The sequence below is a fragment of the Eleutherodactylus coqui genome, chromosome 13, assembly GCF_035609145.1.
Source record: "Eleutherodactylus coqui strain aEleCoq1 chromosome 13, aEleCoq1.hap1, whole genome shotgun sequence".
In the NCBI taxonomy this organism is placed as follows: Eukaryota; Metazoa; Chordata; class Amphibia; order Anura; family Eleutherodactylidae; genus Eleutherodactylus; species Eleutherodactylus coqui.
Window position 1 is genome coordinate 63,750,349 of NC_089849.1, and position 26,899 is coordinate 63,777,247.

At 45.8% G+C, this 26,899-nt stretch overlaps 1 protein-coding gene across 1 annotated transcript in view; it reads left to right on the top strand.

The window, feature by feature from the left end:
- Positions 1-26,899, top strand: part of PCIF1 (phosphorylated CTD interacting factor 1) — a 63,445-nt gene that overhangs the window by 32,250 nt on the left and 4,296 nt on the right. The window contains exons 7-15 of the mRNA XM_066587546.1: positions 4,675-4,822; positions 5,010-5,093; positions 6,537-6,636; positions 7,333-7,495; positions 18,787-18,962; positions 19,051-19,137; positions 20,394-20,578; positions 20,993-21,086; positions 21,164-21,339. Coding sequence (XP_066443643.1) covers positions 4,675-4,822; positions 5,010-5,093; positions 6,537-6,636; positions 7,333-7,495; positions 18,787-18,962; positions 19,051-19,137; positions 20,394-20,578; positions 20,993-21,086; positions 21,164-21,339 — 1,213 coding nt within the window. The remainder of the gene's footprint in view (positions 1-4,674; positions 4,823-5,009; positions 5,094-6,536; positions 6,637-7,332; positions 7,496-18,786; positions 18,963-19,050; positions 19,138-20,393; positions 20,579-20,992; positions 21,087-21,163; positions 21,340-26,899) is intronic.

The following is a 26,899-nucleotide window of genomic DNA, read 5'->3' on the forward strand; positions in this document are numbered from 1 at the left end:
CCCCGTATACACTCGTTCCTGTGCTGTTGCACGGGAGCTAGTATCGCTGACTTACTCACAGAGCGACCAGCAGGTGGGTGGGGGGGGGCTGAAGGAGATTTCTCTCCTCGCGCTCCCCCGCCCCTCTCTATTGACTTAACATAGCAGCCATTCAATACCGAACGGCTGCTATTTACACTGAATGATGATCGTTCAGCTCATCGCCCATCATTTATGCTGCATGAGCAATGTTTTCCGTGATGTGGGAAATAAATTGCAGCATGTCCTATCTTTCTGCTTGCTCTCACATCACATCTCCCATTGCTTTCAATGGGGCCAGCGGCAGCATTGCACCACGTGCTAGGTTTCCCCATTGACAACATCGGATGTTGGCGGGCGCGATATTGGGCCGCGATTCACGGCCCAATATCATGCTCGCCCATGTGAAGCCTAACTGCTATGATGGCTTCTATACATTGCACTTGGGGAAAACAGCAAATAATGCCCCCTTATCTCTCTGTAGCACATAGAGAGATAACTGCATCATAGAGGACATTGTACAGCAGTGCTGTGCAGTGTAGATGTGAATACACCACTGGGGTGAGGCAGTAAAACTATATGCAGCAGCATCTCTATTTCTCGGCTTCACTTCTCTATTTTCCTCCATAGACTTCTATAGGCAGCAGCTGTAACTTAATCTCTTAGTAAAGTTAGTGTATTTTTTTATACTCTCCTGCAATCCAGCGGTGTTCACCTCTAAAGTCCCAGCAGTGCATGAAAATTTGACTTTTCTCACAGAGCCATGTGTGTGCTCTCCCAGACTTGTATAGGGATGGCACTGTGAAAAGAATCAAATGTGCAGTGCTGCACGCTGACTTCAGAGGGGATCACCGCTGGATTACAGGAGTGGGCGAATATAAAAAATACCTCACCCGGCTCCCTGTCAAGTGCCCTAACAGCACCATAACTTAGTTTATGGTGCTGTGGGAATATTACCGGTTCCCTTTAAATCGCACATAAGATCCATGCAGTTGGGTGACAAGTTCACGGATATACTCAGGGACTTTAAATACATCTGATCAATCTTCTTTTCGGATTTATTTTTGCAGTCTGTGACAACTGCTTTACATCTGTGTTGTTTTGCCTCTTTAAAGAGCATCTGTCACCATATTTAGGCCGTCCTATTTGAGGGCAGCAAAGTTAGTGATAGACATGTGACTTCATCATTGTGCCCTGCTGTAAATATGCTGTAGTTCTGTTAAACTCACATAGTTGCAGTGGGACGCGAGTGCTGTGACCTGCAGGTCCGCATCAACTGCCCCCCCCCCCCCACCCACCCACCACTGATTGACAGCTTGTTCCTTAATACAGTGTATAGGGAGAAACCTGCCGGTGCTGACAGCTCTCTGCAGCTATAAACTGTAATTTTAACTCCTTAATGACCTATGTGAGTAGTTCCCATGAATTTCCATACAATTATGATGGTGTGGGCTCAACTGTAACAAACAGTTGACATTCTCCTGCAACAATCGGGATAAAAGCTAGCCTCAGTCCTGGTCATTTAACCCCTTATATGCTGCGGTTTATAGCGACCACAGCCTCTAACAGTTAGATGGGAAGACTTACTCTGTCTTTCTATCGAATAACCTTCACCCACTACTACCCCATGACATGGTCTCTGAGGTAACAGTCGTCTTTCAGCATTGTGTTTACAGGCATAATGCACTGCAATACAGAATTATTGCAGTGTATTTTTGTAAGTGGTCAAGTGATCAAACTATCTAGTCCCCTATTGGGACAGGAAAAAAATAAAAAGTAAAACATTTAAAAGTATAACAATTTAAAACTTTTTCACCTCATTACATATACTTCACTGTGTCAGAAATAAAAAGTACTGATAATTAGTGTCATTACTTTTGGAGCAACCTGAGCTGTAAAATTGTCATACGATTTAAATTGCTCGCTGAATGCTGTAGAAAAAAAAGCAAATAATACAAGAATTACTATTTTCTTGTTCACCCTGCCTCAAAAAAACTAGAGTAAAAAGGGTCAAAAAGTCATATTTAACCCAAAATGGTACCAATGAAAACATCAACTCATCCCTAAAAAAACAAGCCGTCACTTAGGGCTTTTGACGATTAAATAAAAGTTATAGCCTCAGAATATGGCAACGAAAAAACACATTTTTTGAAGGGTATTTAGTCTGAAAAGGGAGTATTATAAAAAAAAAAGTATTCATTTGATATTGTTCCGTGACTCACACCCAAACAATCGCTGTGTAAGATGGTAACTAAACTGGAGCATATTTACTGATCATACACACTGCTGAAATCAGTATTACTACTTCCTGTTCTCAGACACAGGAGCGTAAACACGCTGACCGATTTCCTTTAACTAAAGCTCTCTTTAAACAGCTGGAAGTTTGCATTACGGAATAAAAGATTCTCATCCTTTTACTTTTGTGCTCCTGAAACAATCAACACCAAAATTGTCCAAAGGGTAAGAAACATCCCGGTTGAGGTTCCTTATTAAAATCTAACTTTTATTCAACTAAAGGAAAACGCTATGGCCGCTCTCACGCAGGCGTTTTTTTTACAGCGTTTTAAAAATGCTATACTGAGCCTCCATTGAACGCCGTCTGCTGTATTTTAGTGCTTTTGCAGCACTTCTTAATGCATCACATCCCCCATTGCTATTATGGCGCACGTTAAAAACACAGTGATTGGATCACGAGCGCCACTGGCTCAGCCACTTAGAGCCGCCACTCGATCATTCACAGCCATTCAGTGAATGGCTGTGATTGGTTCGTTAAGTGCCGGCTCTGATTGGCTCTCCAGTCAGAGCACTCACTTGCTGGAGGCAGGGTATTCAAAGCCCCATTGCCATGAAGAGAATGCTGTCAGCTTGGAGGACATGGCAGCCTGCCGGAGACAAGCATGAGGCACTGGGATGCCGTCAGATAGGTACCTATAAGCCCCTCCTGAAAATAAGACCCTGTGCCTCTTTTGGGTCAAAAATTAATCTAAAACAGTGTCTTATTTTTGGGGAAACACAATGGTAATACAATTCATAGAAGTGACTAAATAGCATTTCCAAAAGCTGATTTCAAATGAATGCTGAATAAGAAAATCCTTCATTTAGGCCCAAAATACTCTTACTCCTAAGGCAGATGATCCATGACGCCTCCTCGCAAAGCAATTTTTTGTCCAGATCTCCCTTACGCAGACCCAGTTCTATCTGCCAAATGCCCTAGAATATACGTTGAGTACCATTGCTTCCATGATATCCAATAACTTACCTTGCAATAGGGGTGTATAGAGCTCAGGTGTTTGGAAATGCACCTCCTTGGCTCCTGAACTATCTATATATGTATATCTTAGGGGAGGGGCGTCTTACTACTTTTATATGCTGCCCTTAAACATTTATCCGGATAGCCGCTCCTGCGAAGTGTCATGCACAGGTGATCACATTCCCCTTGGAAGGATGTTTTGTCTGAGCAGTTTCTTCTTGCTCTTAAATATTGCCCCTCTTGACTGAGGGGGGTGCCTACTATTCCAGTGCAGCAGGTTGTTTGTTGCTGGGGGCTTTCTATACAGGTTTGTTCGAATGTATCAATTCTCATCGAGTGAGATGACCCAAATCTAAAAAGTGAAGATGCTTTTCATGCACATCACAGGTAAATCGAATAAGAATGTTATTGTTATTCAAAGTGGATACGAATTCCTCAAAGTGCCCATCTCCATCCCATATGATAAGCACGTCAGAACACTATGACTTGTATAAAGTTCCATCTCATCAGAATAGAACACTGTGGATTCTCACCACCCTAGGAATAAATTTGTGTAGCTTGGTGCCCATTGCTGTACACAGGTTTTGTAAAAAAAAACGTACTGTCAAAAATAAAATAATTGTGTGTGTGTGAGAATAAATAATAGGTTTTCACAAAGCTATCCTTAGGGAACAAATGGGTCCCACTAGCAGCTGTTAGGCCTTGTTCATGCTGAATTTTACTGTAGAGAAATGTTATATATATAGAATTTTTAATTTTTTTGCATGCACAAAAAAACGGTAATGCGAACGAACCCGTGGAAATCAATGGATTCTATTCTCTGTGTATTGCACGCGCAAATACGCCCATTTGAAACTGGGCTATAAGTTAGGGTGTTCTCCGTCCTTAGGGCAATTTTGGTGCTACTTCTTAAAAAGCCCAGTGTGCGCCCTGAGGCACTTTTTGTACAACTCCTTGAACAAATACCACACTGCTGCTTTATATGGCGTTCACTACAAAAGAGAACGGCTGGTTAATAAAAACTAATTTAAAAGAATGTGCGGTTGTGGAAGTACTTTTGTGTACTCGTCTTGTATTTTTCAGTATTAGGCTTCATCAGGGGTTACATTCAGAAATCCCGGACACATGCACTGCTGTTTAGTGTGTGAAAAAGGTCAGACTACGAGTGGCAGCCGGATGAAAACCCATTCTAGTCAATGGGATCAGTCTGGCACTGTTTGGAATCCTTTGCTGTTATTTAGCCCATAGGATGGAGCCGAACAGCAGAAGAAGGATGTGCTAATGTGCATGAGCCCTTAGTAACAAATAAATCATTTGTTGTTTTACTTTTAAAGCAATCAGAACATGAATATTACTGTCTTATCATAGTAAAAGCATTTCACTTATTTTTTTTTTTCCTTTTGAAGGCATTGATCCACCTCGGGAGTCATTTAACCGTTGGCTGTTGGAGAGGAAGGTCCTAGATCGTGGACCAGACCCACTCCTTCCAAGTGACTGCGATCCAGCAGTGTCTCCATCCATGTTCAGAGAGATCATGAATGATGTTCCAATAAGGTGATAATCCGCCTCATGTTTATGTACAGGCAGGTGTCATTGAGTGGCCACTTTTCATTGTGATAAGCTTCGTAATGAAAGCAGATGATTTGTTTTTGTATTTCGCTCTACTTGTTTTTTTTTTTTTTTACAAATCTGAGGATTAGTTTTTTCATATTTCATAAATCCAACTTGTTACTTATTCCAGATTATCACGTATCAAACATCGAGAGGAGGCAAAGCGATTGCTGTTTAAATATGCAGAGGCTGCCAAGCGACTTATCGAATCCAGGTGAGGCCGTTGATATTAAGTTGAGTGTCAGTAGCACTTAAAATGCTTCCCTAAACTGTAGTAAACCAGCGCCGTGGCGTACAGCAGATTTCCTTTATAGTATCATATTCCCTGTAGAAAATCGACTAGGGCCTCATGTCCACGGGCGGGGCGGACTCCACATGCGGGAGACCGCAGCGGAATCAGACCCTGCACAATGGCCGAGGACAGTGCTTACCTGTTCGGGTCTTTGCTGCAGATGTGTGCGGGACCAAAGAGCTGCAAAAAGAATCTGCATGCTTTAATTCAGCTGCGACACCCATGTCTTCCTATGGACAGTTTGAACTGTTGATCATTCCTGCAGGTGCTCCGCAATTCAGATTTGCCCGTGGACATTGGGCCTAAGTTTCAGTGCACAGTATATGAATGGAGGCACTGCTGTCTCTAGCAAATTACTAGTAAACCATCTGATGGGTGGTTCACCTTATGTATTTCTTGTTTCTATAAAATACGCCCACCATGTTCTTGATTGATGTCTGCAGCTCAGTCAGCCGGAGAAGTCGTGCATTTCAGATGATCTGCCCTCACTTGGGGATTTGGTGCCTACAGCAGTTGTTGGCCAAGTGATTTTTCTCTTTCCCCCCAAAAAAGTTGCAATTTTAGCAATTGTATTTCCCTCTGAAATTCCTGTTTGATTAGTGAAGCGATTTTCTCTCTCCCTCCAAAATTGTCATATGAGCAGTTGTTGGTCGAGTGATTGTGTCTCTTCCACTAAAAACTGTAATTACAGCTGTTGTTGGTCAAGCGATTAACTTTCTCCATGAGAAATTGCCATTACAGCAGGTGTATGTCCCATTTACAGACTATTGTAAATGAGTACGTGGCCACTAATATATATATATATATATATATATATATATTTTGGTTTGTCTCATTAGGAAACATTTACTTAATACTTAACGTAACGCCATATTTCTCTGAATGATCTCACTCTGGATTAATCACAGCTAATGCCTACAGTTACTGTGCGATTGTGTAATTGCAGCAATGAACTGCACTGTGAGTATATCCTTAGAGGGAAAAAAAAGTACCGCTCTCCATATATGATGCAGAACCATAAAGTACAACTTTTCATCTGATTTCGAACAAGCGCTGCGCCTATTTTGCACTTAAAATATTGATTATGCTGGTATGAGGTATCATTTAAAAGCTAAGATTCTTGGGTTTAATTAAACTAAAATGTAAGCACTAGATCTAATACTCCAGCCAAGGCAAGCGTTTCACGGTATGATGGATTATGTAGGTCCTTTGCTGTGAATGGGTTAATGTGAATGGCACATGCTGTAGTATAAACTGTAGGTTCTTAGTACACCTGACACACTACTGTATTTTTTTATAGACTTCAGTCTGTATCATGTAATGATTATAGCCACATATTCCTAAGACTCTCTTGTTTCGCTGTAGGAGAGCCTCTCCAGATATTAGGAAGGTAGTAAAATGGAACGTGGAGGACACATTTAGCTGGCTGAGAAGAGACCACCTGGCGACCAAGGAGGATTATATGGTAAGTGCGGTCTGATGGTGAATCATAACCTTGTTGCAATACAATTTAGGAAATGAGAGGATTGGTAAAGACCACTGAGCTCCGTATCTGAGAATATGGATGCAAGCACTATTTTTTTTATGTCCCATAACACCCACTCCATTCCCACAATTACACCACCCTTAGGGCTCCTGCACATTGGCTACAGCGATATCGGGCTGTGATTGTTCTCCCATTGTTTTCAATGCTGCCGGCCCCACTGAAAACAGTGGGTGATATCTAGAGATGAGAGAGCACACTCATTTAAAGCTGATGCTCGAGCGAGCATCTGTCTTTTTGAGTAACTGATTACTCGTCCTAGCACCATGCCGCGGGATGGGGGGGGGGGGGGTTGGGGGAGGGAGAGAGATCTCTCTCCCCCCCCCCTGCATTGTGCTCGGACGAGTGATCAGTTATTCGAAAAGACCGATGCTCGCTCGAGCATCAGCCTTAAACGAGCGTGCTCGCTCATCTCTAGTGATATTGTAAAAAGAAAGGAGATGCTTTAATTTTTCTTTTCACGCAGCATCGCAGGAGTGAAAACCTTGCAAATGAGAATGAAACCATTGAAATTCATTGGTTTCATAATCGGCTTTATAACCTTCTCTAATTTTGTGCTTCCTTAGCACCAGTATAGTCTTCCTGCAGGTAGGATTGTAAACCTTCTCTTTGTTTCAGGATCGTTTGGAGCACCTTAGAAGACAGTGTGGTCCCCATATGGCAGCGGTGGCACGTGATTCAGTAGAAGGCATATGTAGCAAGATTTACCATTTCTCTCAAGATTATGTCAAAAGAATTCGCGAAAAGCACTTGGCACTACTACGTGATGCTAATATACCAGGTGAAAAGCTGGGCACATTACAGATAGAACTGCATGTAGCTATTGTTATGTGAACTGTGGAGGTCCAACTGCCAGGCCCCCCAACGACTAGTAGCGTGAAAGGGTTACGGCCCCTTTGAAGACTTCTATGCATACTGTTGTTCCCAACCAGGCGCTGCTCAAATAAATGGAGGTAATTTGCAATTCTGGCAAAGCACGAGGTTGAAAGTGAGACTGTACAGAGACAGAAATCAACTGAGACTTTTGTTCTTTATCTTACCATCCGCAAATATGGTTGGAAAACCCCTTTAAGAAGTTTACAGAATTATAAATATTTGCCTGCTTTTTAAAGGAGATTGTAATGGTCTTGTGCAAAGATTTAAACTTCATCCCCTATCCTCAGGGAATAACTTTTGGATCGATGGGGTCCAACCGCTGGTACCCCCACCAATCCTAAGCATAGGGCTCCCATAACCTTGTGTGTGAATGGAGCAGAGGCTGACAGCGCACTTTGTCTCTCCATTCAACAGGACTGCTAGAGATGGCCATGCACTCGAACTGGACTATCTTTGGCAGTCCCATTGAAATGATGGGGCAGCAGTGTGCATGCTCTACTGATGCTCTTTTCATTTAGGGGCTTTTGGGACCGTTGTTCTCATGATTGGTGGGGGGTCCAAGCGATTGGATCCCTACCAATTAGAAACTTATAGCCTATCCTGCAGATAGGGTATAACTTTAAATGTTGGCGCTACCTTTTAGACTTAAAAAAGCTTCTTTAGGGTACGTTCACACGTAGCATATTTTGGTGCATATTTTCCGCAGCAGAAAATCCAAATCCAAATTGACATAATTGGTGTAGATTTTGATGCAGATCCACAGTTAAAGGGGGAAATCGACTGCAGATCTGCGTCAAAATCCACAGTACAACATATGCTGCAGATTTCGGTGTGAATCCGCACCAATTCTGCCACATGTGAACACATCCTTAGCATATATTAAGGCCACAACCACACGTAGCACAAATGCTGCACATTTTCCATCGGTCTTTGCAGATAGATGGTCCACAATGAAGAAAAATATTGGAGTAAAAATTGACGTGTGGACTTTACATCTGCAGCATGGCCATTCCGTCTATTCTGATTTCTCTCAGGTGTAGTGTTGTCAGTGAGACCATAAGGCACATTTATAAAAGTGTTTACACCTGGTTTCTACTGTCACACATTGTCGCAACACACCTTGCACACCATAATGTTTTACACTTTGGTATTTTATACTGGTCCCACCCCTTTTTTTCATTTTAAGTGAGTTTAGCATCAGGTGATGTTGGCACTCGCAGCCCGCAAGATTCACTGTAAATTATAGCTCAAATCTATGCCAGCTCACAGTTGGCTTGGAATTTAGGTTTGGTGCATAGACAGCCAAAATATGTGGTCAATGCACACGCAAAACAAATCCATCGCCTAGCAGGAGTTGTCAGAATCAAATGAAACTTTCTCTGTGTGATTGTAAGGTTGATATAAGTGGTTACAGAATCGGAGCAAAAGGAGCATTTCTTGCAGAAAACTGACCTCTTGAATGGAGGCTCTAGTACCCTGTTGTACCTCCTCTAGCTTGGATACAAGATGTGATACGGGTGGGCATGGAGGCTCTAGTACCCTGTTGTAACGCCTCTAGCTTGGATACAAGATGTGATACGGGTGGGCATGGCGGCTCTAGTACCCTGTTGTACCTCCTCTAGCTTGGATACAAGATGTGATACGGGTGGGCATGGAAGCTCTAGTACCCTGCTGTACTGCCTCTAACTTGGATACAAGATGTGATACGGATGGGCATGGAGGCTCTAGTACCCTGTTGTACTGCCTCTAGCTTCGATACAAGATATAATATGGGTGGGCATGGAGGTTCTAGTACCCTGTTGTACCGCCTCTAGCTTGTATACAAGATGTGATACAGGTGGGCATGGAGGCTCTAATGCCCTGTTGTACTGCCTCTAGCTTGGATACAAGATGTGATACAGGTGGGCATGGAGGCTCTACTACCCTGTTGTACCACCTCTAGCTTGGATACAGAATATGATACGGGTGGGCATGGAGGCTCCAGTAGCCTGTTGTACCGTCTCTAGCTTGGATACAATATGTGACATGGGCGGGCATGGAGGCTCTAGTACCCTGTTGTACCACCTCTAGCTTGGATACAGAATATGATACGGGTGGGCATGGAGGCTCCAGTACCCTGTTGTACCACCTCTAGCTTGGATACAGAATATGATACGGGTGGGCACGGAGGCTCCAGTAGCCTGTTGTACCGCCTCTAGCTTGGATACAATATGTGATACAGGCAGGTATGGAGGCTCTAGTACCCTGTTGTACCACCTCTAGCTTGGATACAGAATATGATACGGGTGGGCATGGAGGCTCCAGTACCCTGTTGTACCACCTCTAGCTTGAATACAGAATATGATACGGGTGGGCACGGAGGCCTGTTGTACCGCCTCTAGCTTGGATACAAGATGTGATACAGGCAGGTATGGAGGCTCTAGTACCCTGTTGTACCACCTCTAGCTTGGATACAGAATATGATACGGGTGGGCATGGAGGCTCCAGTACCCTGTTGTACCGCCTCTAGCCTGGATACAAGATGTGATGCGGGTGGGCATGGAGGCTCTAGTACCCTGTTGTACCGCCTCTAGCCTGGATACAAGATGTGATGCGGGTGGGCATGGGGGCTTTAGTACCCTGTTGTACCGCTGCTAGCTTGGATACAAGATTGATACAAGCGGGCATGAAGGCATACAGTGTCTGTATGGTATCCTGCAGCGTATCGGTTCACATTTGCTGTAATAGAACCTCTAGATCAGTGTTTCCCAAACTCCGGTCCTCAAGGCACCCCAACAGGTCATGTTTTGGGGATTTCCTCAGTATTGCACAGGTAATGTAATTATTGTCGGTGCCTCAGACATTGTCACAGGTTTTTTTCTTAAAACCTGACCTGTGGGGGTCCATGAGGACTAAAGTTTGGGAAACACTGCTCTAGATTGTGTAAACTCGTAGGCTGTTGAAGTTGGCGTCCCAGATGGCCCCATACATATTTTATTGGTGATAAATCTGGCAATCGGGCAGCAATGGAATTGTAACAATGTCGTGGAGACGTTTCTATGACCCCCTTGTGTGTGCGGCAGATTATCATCCTGCTGCCTCTTGGAAGCTGCCATGAGAGAAACACATATGGCTACAGGATGTCCTGAACATATCACTGAGCTGTTATTGTCCCTGGTATCACTACTAGGGGTGACCGACTGTCGTATGTGATGTCCCCCCAGACCATCACACCAGCAGTGGGGGCAGTGTGCCCCGCCATAGCAATGGCAGGATTGAGGCGCTCACCTCTAGGTCTTTATGGCTGTTGTCAGTGCCCAAACTAAACCTGGATTTGTTGCTGAAGGCCACCCATTTTAACTCCATAGCAGTCCAGTTTCGTCATTCATGAAGCCACTACAGACGGTAGTGATGGTTAGTAGGTGTCAGACAGCACATGTAATGGGCACCATAAGGCCAAATGCCTGGAAATGATTCCGATAGACACGGGCCTGTAGGAATGGTGCCACCTGTCTCTAGATGGCAGACCACTAAACAGTTGGAGCTGCCCATGCTTGTGAGATGATCAGGCGATCTTCTCTACTGGTGGTCTTTCAAAGGTGTCATGAGCACGGTCACCTTGTGTGCCCTCACACATCCACCGGTCCAACACCTCCTAACAGTCTGGTCAGAATTCCCAGGTGACGAACAATTCGTCAATACAACCATATAGAGTCTCCCCTTCCAATAATGCGCCTCCCTCCACATCTGTTAACTGGGTGAGATCTCTTCTATTGAGTCGTAGAGGCGTCTAGTGGCCAACAAGCGGGAGAAGAGGTCAGTACACACAAGGAGCCTCTGAGCCTTTTATAGGCCAAGGGGGGACCAATTTTAGGACCTCAGGTGGCAACACCGTTCATCTAATCACCCCACAATTCAGGCATATCTGGCTGAGATGTAACTACATGCTGAGTTTAGCAGCTAAACTACAACTCCTTCTAGGTGCTATTATATACACTGAATGGCCACTTTATTAGAGACGCCCATCTAGTAGCTCATTGGGCCACCTTTAGACTTCAAAACGGCAGCAATTCGCCTTTGCATCAATTCCACCAGGTGTTGAAATCGTTCTGCAAGAACATTGGTCCACGCAGACAAGGAGCTTCTTGTAGTTGCCACAAATTGGATGGTATTGACATGTTCTGAATAGCCGACAGGAAGGGTTCTTTGATTTATGCTGCTTGTGCCAAATTCTGTGTCCCCTAATAGCCTGGTGCAACACAAATCTGGATTTGTCTGACCAGACGATGTTTCTCCACGACTCGGTGATCCCATTTTTGCAATCTTTTGCCCACCAGTCTTACCTTTCTTTTTCTCTTAGATAGCAAAGGCACTTGAACCAATCATCTGCTATTATAGCCCATCCGTGTTAAGGAACGACAAGTTGTACATTCAGATGCGTTACTTTGAGTACCAGCGTTGTATTGTGCTGCGATTTACATGACTGTGTAGTGCCCATTTATCAGAACGATTCTTGACATCCTCCTCTAACCCCTTTCATCGCCAATTTGTTTCTGTTCACAGAATTCTCTTTCGCTTGATGTTATACCTTGATCACACCATTCTCAGTATATTCTCTGTACTGTTGTATGAGAAAACCCCACAAGGGCGTCAGTTTATGAAATACGTGTCTCAGCTAGTCTAGCACAGATGAACAAGTCTCATTCGAAGTTGCTCAGCTGGCTTGATTTTCCCATTCTAATGTGGATTCACACAGAAAACTTGTCACTTAATTTTATGCTGCATTCTGGGGTCACGAGTCTAACTTCTATATAGGAAAACTCCAATCATGAAAGGTAAAGTATCTGTAAGGCTAGGGTCACACGGTACGGATTTCCAGCGGAATTCTCGCGGACTGACCGCACTAAAATTCCGCAAGAATTCTGCCGGAGAAGTACAGCTTCAAAACCTGCTGCATTTTGCCACGGGTTTTGGAGAGGTTTTGCCAACGGCATTCCACTGCGGCTTTTACTCCCCATAGAGAGGAGCAAGGCTGCTGCGGAAATGAAAAAAGAATTGACATGCTGCTTTTGTTTTCTACGCCGCATGTCCGTTCCCGTGTGGCTTGGCCACAATGGATTGGCCGCAGCGTGTGGGCGAGATTTTTGCAAAATCCCGTCCACTTTGATGGCTAATCCCAGGATTAGGAGCCGTGGGCGGAATTGCCGTGCGGACATTCCACAGCAATTCTGTCCCGTGTGAACCCAGCCCAATAAAGTGTCCCCTCATTGCATGATCTACATGGAGAGAAAAGCCATATCAGGCACTATAGAATCCCCCCTTTCTTAAAGGGGTTGTCCCCCTTTTTTTGCTCCCTGAATGAGATTCATACAGTGCATAGTGGCCCAGGTTGGTACTGCAAGTTGAGCTCTATTGAAGTGAATAGGATTCAGCCTGGCAGTACCAACACGGTCCAATGCATAATGCACGAAACAATCTGCCTTCTTGCAGCAAAAAGGCTAGAAGTGGGACAACTTCTTTAAAGGGTATTCCAGTGACATTGTGATCCCTTATCCGCAGGATAGGGGATACCCAGCTGATGGGTGACTGTCCGACTGCTGGGACCCTCAGTAATCACCAGAACCGGAATCCCATATTCCTCAAGAGAATGGCAAAAGAATGGGCCGGCAGTGAGCATGCTCTGCCACCACTCCCTTCATTTCATTGAGAGCGCCGGAGATTGCTGAGTGCTTGAACTTTCTTGGGAGACATTGGATCCACGTTCAGCTAGTTATCCCTTATCTACATGAATACTCATTTTAAGCCATTGCCTGTTTCATTAAGGGGTTAATAGTCCTTGCATTGGAGACCCCTGTGATTGTAGACCATTGCCTAGAGATGTGTGAGAATCCTCACCACATATATACAGTATATAGAGGAACAGACGGATTGATGTCGGCCAGATCAGACACGTGAATAAGAGTAGGAAGCACAGAGAGGTCACGCATAACATATAGTGACAAATTGCAGATAAGATGCTATCAAATCCAATAATCCTGTTACATAACACCGGCTGCATCTGCCACATAAACTCAGGATAAGACAGAGTTACTCAGCAGACTCAGGAACTGCAATTTTAGCCCTTTAATAATCGTTGGAGTGTAAAATACTCCCACCGGTGACTTATGCACCTGTTCCCACCACATAAATCTCCATTACCTTGCATTAGGTGCTGTCAGTAAAGTGCTCTGCCAAGTGCGCCTCTGCATCTGACATCCATATATTCCACTTAGGTTTCCCCGCTCTACACTAGAGGAATGTCTGGCCTACATACAACTGTCAGCATGGACAGATTAAGGCGTACAATGTAAAAAATGATCATTATACTGTAAAGCAAACCTTCCTCTTACAGAGACCTTTGTAATGGTGATTAAGTGTGTTAGCGCCGGCTTGGAGACCACTATGCTGGTTACTGATCACAGTTCATCCCATCAGTTTGTGCATCCATTGTTTTATGTAGCATGCAGGTCAGCCCTAAGTCTTATTGTCTTAGCTGACTATAGATATACAGATATTAAAATGAGTACACAGTATAGATTTCTCAGTATTAGGCCTCGTTCACACGGGCGACACGGCATAGTTGCGAGAAAATCGCAGCGATATCACATCGCTGGTCCGTGCGATATCGCTGTTATTTCTCGCGGTGATACTGCGACTTTGTAGCACCACATGCGAGGATTTTCAGGATAGGCTTGAAATATAAGAACTTCCCCGAAAATACGCCATAGCTGAAGAAGAAAAAAAAAACAAAACACACATACATCACCTGTCCCGCGCTGTCAGCTCGACCGCTTCTTCTCCCCTGGTCCCCGGCACAGATCATCTTCTCTTTTGGACGGGGATTCAAAAATCCCCGCCTCCTGAAAGCGCTGTCTGTGATTGGCTGACGCTTTGCCAATCACAGCCATTCATCGAGCGCTTGCTGTGATTGGCTAAGCATCAGCCAATCACAGCGAGTGCTTCCAGGAGGCGGGGATTTTTGAATCCCGTCCAGAAGATAAGAAGATCACTGCTGGGGAGAAGATGCGGCCGGGCTGATAGCCCGGCACAGGTGATCTATGTGTTTTTTTTTTTGTTTTTTTTTCTGCAGCCAGGGCTTAAATTTTAGCTTTGACAGTAGGATTTCCTACTGTCAAAGTTGCACCGCACGAAAATCGCGTTTTCGTGCGATGCGATGCAACAGGGAGGAAGGCTCCATAGGGAAACATGGACTACAAAACCTCACAAGTTGCATGCCTATAGCGGGGCCCGCAAGGTTTTCGTGTCTGATTGTCGCATACTACACAATATCACATGTGTGAAGTAACCCATAGGAAAGCATGCGCTTCTCATACATGTGATTTGTAGCATTGTAGCAACGCTACAAAATTGCGCGACTTTGTCGCCCCTGTGTGAACGAGGCCTTAACACTAGGAATATTCGTTATGGTTTGTATATGTCTATGGTTATACACACGTATGCACTAATCAAAAGGTATATCAGATATTTTATCAAATATTCTTGATTAGCACTAAAATTGTAGAGTTTAATGGTAATTGACTGAGATTTCCTCTGTGGGACAATGCAAATGTTACTGCTCATATTTATGTGTTCATTAAGATTCATAAGCTTCCACGCCATTGTAATGATAATTATTACCCAGTGTAAATGCACAAAACAAATAACAGTAATTAGCATTCCTTGTGGAAATGTTCATTGTCTTGACTTTTTGGTTAGAAGAGTTTTTTTTCTTTTTGCAGGCAGTCAGCATTTATCAATTAAAGTCTTATTTCCTCATTTTTTGCGGTTCCAGTGTACCTTATGAAAAATGAAAGCCCTTTGCAAATGGTTCTTATTAAGGGGCTGTGCAGTAAAATATCAATATTTGCAGATGACACAGAATTATACAATATAATCAATGCAAGGGAGGACAAAGTACGGCTACAAACGGACCTACCCTGTTTCCCCGTAAATAAGACACGTCTTATATTAATTTTTGCTCCCAAATATGCGCTACGTCTTATTTTCAGGGGGGGTCTTATTTCGCCGCGGCAAATCCGTCTGTGGCTGCTAGTCCCTCAATTGGCCAGCTTTGTGGACGAAATTTCTCTGAAATCTCGTGCACATGGGACAGCAAATCTGTCACGGCAAAGCTAGGAGAAGCTGGTGGTGTGGTGCGGATTCACCGGCCACAGAAACGGAGAAGTGTGCAGCCAGGTCGCTTTAAGACAAGCGGCTGAGTGCCGTGGGTTTTGAAGCAGCGCTTTCCCGGCGGAAATCTCGCTGTTTATCGCTGTGGCCAAACTGCGAGATTTCCGCTGGAAATACGCTCTGCGAGAACCCAGCCTTAAGAATTACACACAGGTTGCCTGACTCACACACAGAGCCATAAAAAAATAAGGGCTGTAAAGTAACGTACCTGTCTGCAGACAGAAGTTCCTGTACCACCTGTAAGCAGGGATGGTATTGCAGCTTCCGGCCACCAGGGGGAGCTCATCACAGCAGACATGTACAGCAGGAACAGAACGTACAGTATGGACTTTTCCAGCCAGCAAGGGGAGCTCGCAACAGCACAGCAGGGACAGGATAACAGCAGACTGTCTGCAGATCTACCTATACATCTGGAGGTAGGAGACAACGGGGATGGCAGCAGGGGACAGGCCTCTTGACTTGCCTGCACACTTTACTATGCCTTACTATCAGGGGGTGCCTTATATTTGGGACTTCTGCAAATTTAAGGGGGTGCCTTATTTTCAAGGGGTGCCTTATTTTCGGGGAACACTGTAGATAAGCTGGGGGCTTGGGCCGAAAAATGGCAAATAAAGTTCAATGTTGATAAATGTAAAGTTATGCACACGGGCAGGAGAAGCGGATGTCACCAATATACACTAAATGGGGTACTGTAGGGAAAAGTGAGATGGAAAAAGACCTGGGGGTACTAGTGGATTGTAGACTAAACTGGAGTAACCAATGCCAGTCAGCTGCTGCAAAAGCAAATAATGTCTTGGGGTGCATTAAAAGAGGTATAAGGGCGAAGGATGAGAACATTATCCTCCCACTATATAAGGCATTTGTCAGGCCTCACATGGAAAACTGTGTACAGTTCTGGACACCGGTGCTCAGGAAATACATTGCAGTGCTTGAGGGGGTTCAAAGAAGGGCAACTAAACTAATACATGGAATGAAGGGACTGGAATACCCAGAGAGGCATCAAAATTGGGATTATTCACTCTGGAAAAAAGGTTAAGAGGCGACCAAATAACCATGTATAAGTACATGAGGGGATGATACAAGGATCTCTCCCATGATCTGTTTATACCCAGGGCTGTGACGGTAACAAGAGGGTATCCGCTACGTCTAGAGGAAAGCAGGTTTCATCGCCAACACAGAAAAGGGTTCTTTACTGTAAGAGCAGTGAGACTGTGGAACTCTCTGCCTGAGGACGTGGTGATGGCAAAATCCATAGAGGAGTTTAAGAGGGGACTAGATGTCTTTCTAGAGCGGAAGGATATTACAGGATATAAATCTTAGGTTAATTGTTAATCCGGGTATATAGGAAGGTAGGAACTATTAGGGGTTGATCCAGGGAACAGTCTGATTGCCATTAGGGAGTCGGGAAGGAATTTTTTCCCCAAAAGGGCTAATTGGCTTCTGCTCTTGAGGTTTTTTGCCTTCCTCTGGATCCACAACATAGGAGGATAAACAGGCTGGACTAGATGGACATTGTTTTCATTCGGCCTTACAAACTATGTTACTATGTTATTACAAATGTCCTATAGCTTTGTGGCTACAGTTTCCATGCAGATCAATGTGTCTACATGGTAGTAAACAGTAATTCCTCATAGTCTGATCATACATCGTACTTCCTTCAGTCTGTCCATACTGTTTACAAACTGCATGAATGTTAGCAATCTTATGCATTTTACAGTTCAGATTGGTTGGAGCAGTAAAGCTGGTTGTGTTAGTGTACATAGGCTTTAAAAGGGTTAACTCTGGTCTATAGTCACCTGTTAGGGTACATGCCTGTCTTAGAGGGAGGGTATCCTCACCTGGGAACCCCCTCTGTGAGCTAGCGAATCAGTAAGACTGGATTTACACAGGCGAGCACAATATTGAGCCTAGACACTCAGACCGATATGGTGCTTGTAAACCTGCAGTTTTTCTTGCAATTGCAATGCTTTTTGTAAGAAAAGCACATTGCATCTCTGCACATGAAAATCACATGTTTCAGTTGGAAAAATCAAAATGCATTGCACTTGCATGAATTTGTATCTGCATGCAAATGCAATGTGATTTTTTTATTTTTTTTTTCTGTGCTCCCATAGAAAATAATGGGTGATACTGCCCAAAAAAATAAGACTTGCTGTCATTTTCCTGTCTCGTGGCATCGCTGCAAGAGAGAAATCACTATGTAAATACACCTTTTGTAAATAATGGGTTATTACAACGCGTTGCGTTCTGTGCGTCTCGCATTCACACACACTGACACATTTTTCTCACCCTTCTAAACGCAGCCTAAGAGCAGCTCCCATTCTGGCAGACTCGAGCCTTCCTAACATTAGCTGCACGTTCACCTGAATGCCACGGTCAGCATCACCCGCTGCCGGTGCTTTCACATGCATTGGAATTGGTTAGGCTTTTCGGCAACAAAAAATCCTCACCAAAGTCAATGTCAAATTCTACGCCATTGCTGCGGCGAGATCCACAGCATTCCTGCGAAAGGAACAGTCAGAATCCCCACTGTCGGTACGGATTTTGTCTTAAATTCAGCGGTGTATCTGCAGCGCTCCTCGTCACCTCACAATTCTCTCAAAGCCTTTCTCTTAGTACCCAACGGTGTCTAGCAAGCGCCAAGCTGCTGGTCAGATGATGCGGAAATCACCTGACCATCAGTCCAGCGCTTGTTCGAGGTACCAGGTGAAAGGCTGAGCTGATTGACAGCTCCCCTCACCTCCCAATTCTTTGCACTATCTGGTGAAATTGGCTGTGGAAACGCACCTGGTTTTGAGTCTTACTCCACACAGATGGTGCAGATCTCTACTGTTTTGGATGTGGAATCTGCAATAGAAGTTCTGCAGACTTTGTGCCCCGTGTGAACATGCCCTCAGTGGTTTTATGGTGTTTGTGGACTTTGCTGTGGTACCTTTCAGCCGTTGCGAATTTGAGTGGCTCTAAAACAATAACACTCACATTTTGCAGAATCGGCTCCAGTCGCTCCTCCTCCGGATAAAAGAGTGTTCTGCCACCCAGTACGATTGACAACGCCGGCATTGCCTGTCCAGGCGGGAGTAGATGTTCAGCAAGATGGCAGCTTGGTGTGTGTGCGTTACAAAGGGGAGTCTGTAGCGATCAACCAGAGTTTTTTCAGCAAATTGGTGAGCGCACGCTCTTGGCACCATCCCGGGCTTTGATGAGTATTTTCTTAAGATAACTGTCAAAACTAAAAACTTGTTATTTTTGCAGTTTCAGCTTTACCGTCTCAGTTGCACGGATGATCCAGGATCGGAAAAGTTCTTGCCTCGTGTGTGGTGTCTCTTACGGAGATACCAGGTAGGTAGAGTTTGATTTGGGTAGAGGTTAAAGGAGATTTCTGGGACAGAAATACTGATGCCCTTTCTATCCTCGGGATACTTATGTATTCTTACACCTTGATGAAACTGTGGGGCTGTTTCTTTGGTACAGACCATTGCTCTTCAAAAAACAATCTGCAGTACGGGGTTTGGCCAACATACAACTCTGTACCGCTGCTAGTGACCTTAACCCCCTCAAGACTGACTGTTTTTTGACATTTAGAACCAACCAAGCAATCACAGGATAAGGGATGATTTGATGATCGTGGGGGTCTCACAGCAGATACCCCCACCAATCCCGAGAACGGTGGTCCCATTTACCCCGTCCACCTCGTTGTGGGCTTACTGCAGATAGGAGGAGACTGAGTGGAGCGCATTTTCAATGCTGCTGAAAGAGATGGTCAAGTGGCAAGCGCACGGGTATTTCCATCAGTTCCTTAGAAATTGGAGCACTGACTACACATGCTTAGCCATTGCTTCATTCATTCTGACATCACTGCAGGGTAAGTGTGATCCGCAGTGACAGGCAGAGGTAGACATGATTGATGGAAGTCTCAGTAGTGACACCTCCACCAAACAGCAAGTTATATCATATCCTGAGGACAGAGTACAACTTTCTATTCTGTTACAATTTTATTCTACAGGTCTGGCGATGCCAAATTTATGTCAGTTTAAGTTTTAGTAGTTTTGCTAATAAAAGCCATGCGTTATAGTAATTAAAAAAATTTTTTCACCACATTCTAAGATCTATCTATCTAATATAATTTTTAACCTTTTACAACCTGCGCGACGACCTCCCATGTAGTGACCGGCGCTTGTAACTGCAGGCATAGTATAGTTCCCATTGATTTCAGTGAGAGCCGTGCCTGCACTTACAAGCGTCGGACACTATACGGAGGTCGGCTATGGATGACCTATATAGCATTTCCACATCAATAGCATTTCAATGGAAAACCCCTTTAAACAGTCTCCTCCCTCCCCCCTCATACATTCTGAATCTGCCTGTATGAAGGCCAGGTAATAGAGCACTGATCTCATTGATCAGTGCTGGATACAGTTTAGATTGCCTCAGTGTTAAGGTCCTTTTACACGGCTCAAACTATTGCACCATGTGGTAGACACACTAAAGGGAGATCTGTGGGCTAAACACACAGCAGCAGGGGTAAGGTATGTTAATATTGGCTGACAGAACGGTGGAAGATAAATGGGGTTAAGGTTCTGCCTTGTTTTCTACAGGTGATGTTTGGAACAGCACAATATGAAGGCTCAGGACTGCAGGGGGCGCTCCCAGTCCATGTATTTCAAGCTTTGCACAGGATCTTTGGTGTTACTTCTGAGTGCTTTGCGTCTCCCTTGAACTGTTATTTCAAGCAATACTGCTCTGCATTTCCAGACACAGATGGATATTTTGGCTCCAGGGGGTGAGTGTTCAAATCTACATCTCCACTGCAGGATGTATCAATTTTAGTTACTCCATCAATTATTCATTATACTCTGGGTATAATGAAAGGATTTGCTGAGACAAATCCCACCTACAGACACAGTTTTGTCTCATCTGATCGGTGTAGGGGTGGGGGTTTTCAGCTCAACAAGTGAATAACTTTACAGACATCCTCACCGACAATTAGCTTTATGCCTCGTGACCCACATTTTACGTGACTGACAACTTCTTCTACTGCAGAGAAGCCAATTTGCATTTTGTCACTACAGAGGACCATAGGGATTTCTAAGAAATGAGAAAACTTTTACCAGTAGAAGTAACTTGCATATCGTGTGCTGTAAATAGAGGATGTCTTGACTCTTTGATTGCATTATTTTCTTTTTTTGTCTCTTAGGCCATGTCTCAGTTTTTTCCCAGTCAGTGGTTCATTTGAGGCCAACCCTCCATTCAGCGAAGAACTGATGGATGCCATGGTCACACATTTCGAGGTACAAGAAAAACAATATCTTTGCCTGTTGTTCTATTTCATGGATATTCTATAGGTGATCAATCTCTATCTGTACAGAAACTTCTGGAGAGTTCCGATCAGCCCCTCTCCTTTATTGTGTTCATCCCTGAGTGGAGGGACCCACCGACGCCTGCCCTCACGCGGATGGAGGAAAGTCGCTTCAAACGTCACCAGTTGGTTCTCCCGGCCTATCAGCATGAATATCGGAGCGGCTCTCAGCATGTGTGTAAGAGGTAGGAATTGTAGACATGCATTAAAGCCATTAAAGCTTTGTGAGTAGTCACCTGTTATAAAGTTGGACACATTTTCATAAAAGGCTTAAAATGCTTCCAAACTATCCATGAGCCTATCGGCCCATGCTGGAAGTTCTAGCCTTTGGAGGTCATATGTGCATATTGTAACACATCTGTAATAAGGAGGTTTTACAGATGACATTTCATCTTGTGTCATCAGTATTTTATCGTTGTTTGATCTGTATTTATGGTCGTTGGTTTTATTTTTTACTGGGCAAATAAAGATCTGTATTTGCCCGGGGGCGTGGCCAGCGACCGACATGAGCAGTCGCACGTGAGGAGGGCTCCTGAGGAGAAAATCTAAAATCCTGCAAAAATCCTGGCCAGATCCAAATCCTGAGATCCCAGACATCGCCTAGGAACTCCTAACTCCTGAGGGGACGCTGGGACCGCGCCCGGAAGCAAATAAGAGCCCCCTGAACCCATAACGGAGCCGCGGGCCGAGGGGGAGGGGGAGCGGCGCCAGTGCCCCGCTGTTTTCCCGCGCTCGGCCCGACGTGGATCTCCCCGGCTCCCCTGCCTGAGGGGCCAATTGGGGACCTAAGAGCCGCCCTTGCCCACTGAGAGCTGCCCGACGAGCCTCCCCCGGGACCCGGTCACCACCCGAGCCGACCCTCCTCCCTGACTACCGCCGGCCGGACGCGACCCGGGTGGAGGAAGACCCCCGCCGGCGGGACCCCGGCCTCTGAGACGGGACGACCTGCCCTCCCGGCGAGGGAGGAATCAGCTGTGCTGGGACTGGGGGACGAGCCGTGACTCGCAAGCCGCTCCGGCCGCCCCGCCGTCCCGAGACCTCCGCTGCCGCCCGCCCGCGCTGACGCGCGGTCCGCACGAGACCCATCCCTCCGGTCGGGAGGACTCAATCCACGATCCTGAAAGGAGTACCTGCTGCGGGGGCCCCGACCGGAGCTGCGGCTTGATCCGACGTCCGGCCCCGAGCGGCTGAAGATCCTCTGCAGTTGGCGGGGAGCTGGCCCCTCCCGAGCGGAGGGGGCTGCCTGGCTCACAGCCTCCGACCCTCTCTCTCCCGTGCAGAGGCTGCACGGACGCCGCGGCCGCACAGACCGTCCTGCTATACCTCACCACGGCCCTCCGGTGACGCAGGGCACCACAAAGAGCCCCAGCTCCAGTCCTGACAGCTGCCTCACCTGCGGACCGGCGAGCTGGGAACCTCCTTGGCTGGTTGACTTCTATCAACAGCTACCAGACAGACAGCTGCCGACCCGACCATATTACCGGTCAGTTATCCGCGACCCATTTCGCGACACCCGGCGACCCCGGGAGTTCCGTGCCGCGGTGCTCTCCTCCCCGGACCCGGCCCTGCGGAGCCGGCAGCCAAACTGTAAGTAAACAGCAGAGGGACAATGCACTCATCAAGGGACATTGACCCCTCCGGGACTATACACCGGGCAAATTGCCCACAACAATAGGCCCCTACTACCCCCCTGAGGGGAAAAACCATCTGTAGCCGCCTATACTACCACATAACAATATCTGGGGGAGTGCGTGAGGAGCGGACCGCTTGGGCCCACAGCCCCATCTACTCGACCCACTCCCCGCGGCGAATAGTGTCGTGACATAGAACCGGCACCAACTCCTATCTCTTTATTGCAATCGAACATAAACTCAACCAAACTCTATATAATTGCGACCCGGACCGCGGGACCTACGCCCTCTAACAATCACTGCAACCACATAATTACAAGGACTGAATAACTAACCAAATCTAAATCCCACAAAGTCGCATCAATCGGTTGGCTCTACCATTGGTTGCCTGCCACAAGTAACGTCATTGATACCCTCTATATTATACTACACTGAACGGGAAAAGACAGAAATCTTCACTTGTTAACAGCCAGTATAAGCACAAAACCACAAGAACTGTATAACCATCAACATCTAAGCGTTGCAAAGTCACGTCGAGCTATTGGAGTTGCCCTCCGACCCTCATCACATCAATAACCCTTGATACTTCATATATCGCAGCACGCCAAGCGGAAAAAGTCCCTTATCCTTTAATAACCACCGCAACTGTACAACCATAGCGACTCTAACCGACAACATCCAAATTCTGTAAGAGGCGTATTAATCCACCGAAACTTAAAACCTTAAAACGAAAAAGAAGAAAAGCTATCCACTCCCATAAACCACCACACCAATTTACGCCCTCCACCATGAGCACGCGGGCCAGGGGTGGCTCGGCAGCGGAGAAGCTAAAAGAGTTTGCCCACTCTAAGACCCCAGACCATACGCCGCGGCCAATACGACCTACCCAGATGAGGGAGCCTGAAGACGAGAGCGGGCAGTCTCCGGAACCGACCATGCGACAGCTCCTTGAAGCAATTAATACCTGCAAGTCCTCTCTCACCAATAAAATAGAAGAGATAAAGTCCGATGTCTCGTTACTGAGACAGGACTTGCAGAACATGAGAGGTAGAATGCGAGAAATGGAAGATCGCATCTCCAAAGCAGAAGACTCCTTACGCCCGCTCTCTGTAGCAGTTAAAAAAGCCACACGGGTAGCAGAATATTGCCAGTCCAAGACGGACGACCTAGAAAACAGGTCGCGCCGTAATAACCTACGGATAATTGGTCTGCCCGAGAAGTCAGAAGGCTCCCACCCAGAAACATTTGCCGAAACCTGGCTGAAGTCCCTGCTAAGCGACGAAACCTTCTCTACGCACTTTGCAGTGGAAAGAGCTCACCGGGTCCCAACAAAACCACCGCAGCCGGGAGCCCCCCCGCGCCCCTTCCTAGTGAGGATTCTCAACTGCAGAGACCGCGATGCGGCGCTCCGTCAGGCTAGATTAAAGGGCCCATTAAAGCACAACAATGCAACAATCTCCATATTTCCAGACTTTTCCGCCGAGCTACAAAAGCAAAGGGCCACATTCATAGAAGCCAAAAGAAAGTTTAAAGAAAGAAACATCCCGTATTCAATGGCATACCCAGCACGCTTGCGCATTGTGGCCCAAGGAAAAGTGGTTTTTCTTCAATCCCCCACCGAGGCCTCGGAGTGGCTGGATATGCACCCGCAAACACCGAAGGACGATTGATCCCGCAACATCTACGGCAGGACTTTATATCCAGTCATAGTTTGGGCGACTGATACCCCTTTGACCTATAGACGGTGAAGCGTGGGGCGATAACACCTTAGAATCGCCAATAGATCTGGCAAATACCCACGATCCTCTGTAGGCCACCGGGATATTCCCCCCCATATTAGAGGAACATCTGCTACTTCTGAATAGATTGTAGCTAAACTGTTTATTTCTGTTTGATGTTTTTGACATTTATGCCGAAATTAAGCAAAATGCCAAAGGTTAAAGGTTTAAACTGTTGTAATCTGCTCTTTAACAATATTCTTAGCAGGTCTGCACCGACACAACTCCCCTCCCTACACCTACCGATCTCCCCCTTCTCTCCCTACCCCTACCGATCTCCCCCTTCTCTCCCTACCCCAGGGACACAGAGGCAACACCTCAAGTACATACTCACATAATCAGAAATGGCTTTAAAATGCCTTAGTTGGAACGTCCGGGGTCTCGGCACCGCCCTCAAGCGAAAAGCGGTTTTTACCTATATTTGGCAAACTAACCCACACATAATAAGTTTGCAAGAGACCCACCTAACTAAAGAAAAGGCCGACGCCCTTGCAAAACCGTGGGTGCAATGGGCTGCCCACTCCTTTCACACCTCCTTCTCTAGAGGAGTCTCTGTGCTCATCCATAGGTCATTGCGTTGGAACCCTATCAATACTCGCAGGGACCCAGAAGGCAGGTTCATATTCATATTTGGCGAAATCGACTCCAAACCCTATATTATCCTATCCATCTACAACCCACCACATAATAACCTCCACCTTCTACAATCCGCTATAACATACGCACATCAATACCCCTCGGCGGGGGTGATTTGCCTAGGTGACTTTAACATGGTAATGGACTCAGCTGTAGACAGATTCCACATATCCCCTAATACGACCTCCACCCAAAACTCTTCCCTCAAACAATTAATCGAAAGTGTCGGCTGGATCGATCTCTGGCGATTTAAACACCCTGACGTGCGAGAGTTCACCTGTCACTCCCCGGGACATAGCGCGCTGGCAAGGATTGACTACATATTTAGCTCAGCGGATCTGGCATTATACCTCTCTAACATCACGCATTGCCCACGTGGCATATCCGATCACAGCCCCATACTGCTAACGCTGAAATTCCCTCAGCAAATTATAGTACCCACTTGGAGGCTCCATCCCTTTTGGTTGAAGTTAATCGGACCAGACGACCAAATGCCTTTTCACATATCCCTGTTCCTAGAGGCTCACAGCGAGAATACCCACCCCGCCCTGAAATGGGATACCCTGAAGGCTTACGTAAGGGGATTCCTTAAGTCCACCATCTCATACATTAAAAAATCGACAGCCCAGGCTGACAGAGAGCTTGAAACCCAGACAATAGAGGCCGAAAAGATGTACACATCCAACCCCATAGATGCCAATAAAACAGCCTGGCTCAGCCTACTTCGACTTCATAAACATCAAATATATGCTAAAGCTAAACGCAAATTATTCTTTACCAAGCAACATTATTTTGAACTGGGAAATCAATCCAGTCACCTACTGGCCACCCTCATTAGGCAGGGAAACAAAACAAATACGGTCCTTGGGATCAGAAGCCAAAGCGGGGTAGAGCTGACTGACGGCCCATCCATTACAAACTGTTTCAAAGATTTCTATAGTAATCTATATAACTCTTCCTCTCAGAGCACAGTGGCGGATAACCTGAGCTACTTGGAGGATTTAAACTTCCCAACTTTATCCGCAGACCAGGTCGAACTTCTGGAAGCCCCTATCACGCTGGAGGAGATCCAGCAGGTAATTAAGGATATGGCCCCTAATAAATCACCCGGTTCAGATGGTCTCCCAATAGAGACGTACCGGAAATACAGCGAACAATTAACCCCGCTACTATTAGAGACATTAAATCAAGCCCAAATAGACAACACCCTCCCATCCTCATTCTACAAAGCCTCCATAGTAGTGATACAGAAACCTGGAAAAGACCCGACAGACTGTAGCTCCTACCGCCCAATCTCACTGGTAAATGCCGATTACAAAATCCTAACCAAAATCCTAGCAACTAGATTAAATCAAGTGATTCTATCCATTGTCCATCTGGACCAGACGGGTTTCATGCCTGGGAAATCCACGACAATAAATATCCGTAGAGTCCAGACGGCTATGCAACTGGGAAAGCAATATAATATGCCCTGGGCTTTAGTCTCATTGGACATGGCAAAGGCCTTTGACTCACTGGAGTGGGCTTTTCTTGAGGCCTGTCTGGCCCGCTTTGAATTTGGACCCAAATTTCAACAATGGATCAAAATCATATATAAATCCCCGAGCGCGAACGTAGTGGTAAATGGCATCCCATCACCCGAATTCCAACTGGCAAGAGGCACCCGGCAGGGATGCCCTTTGTCCCCGGCCCTATTTGCC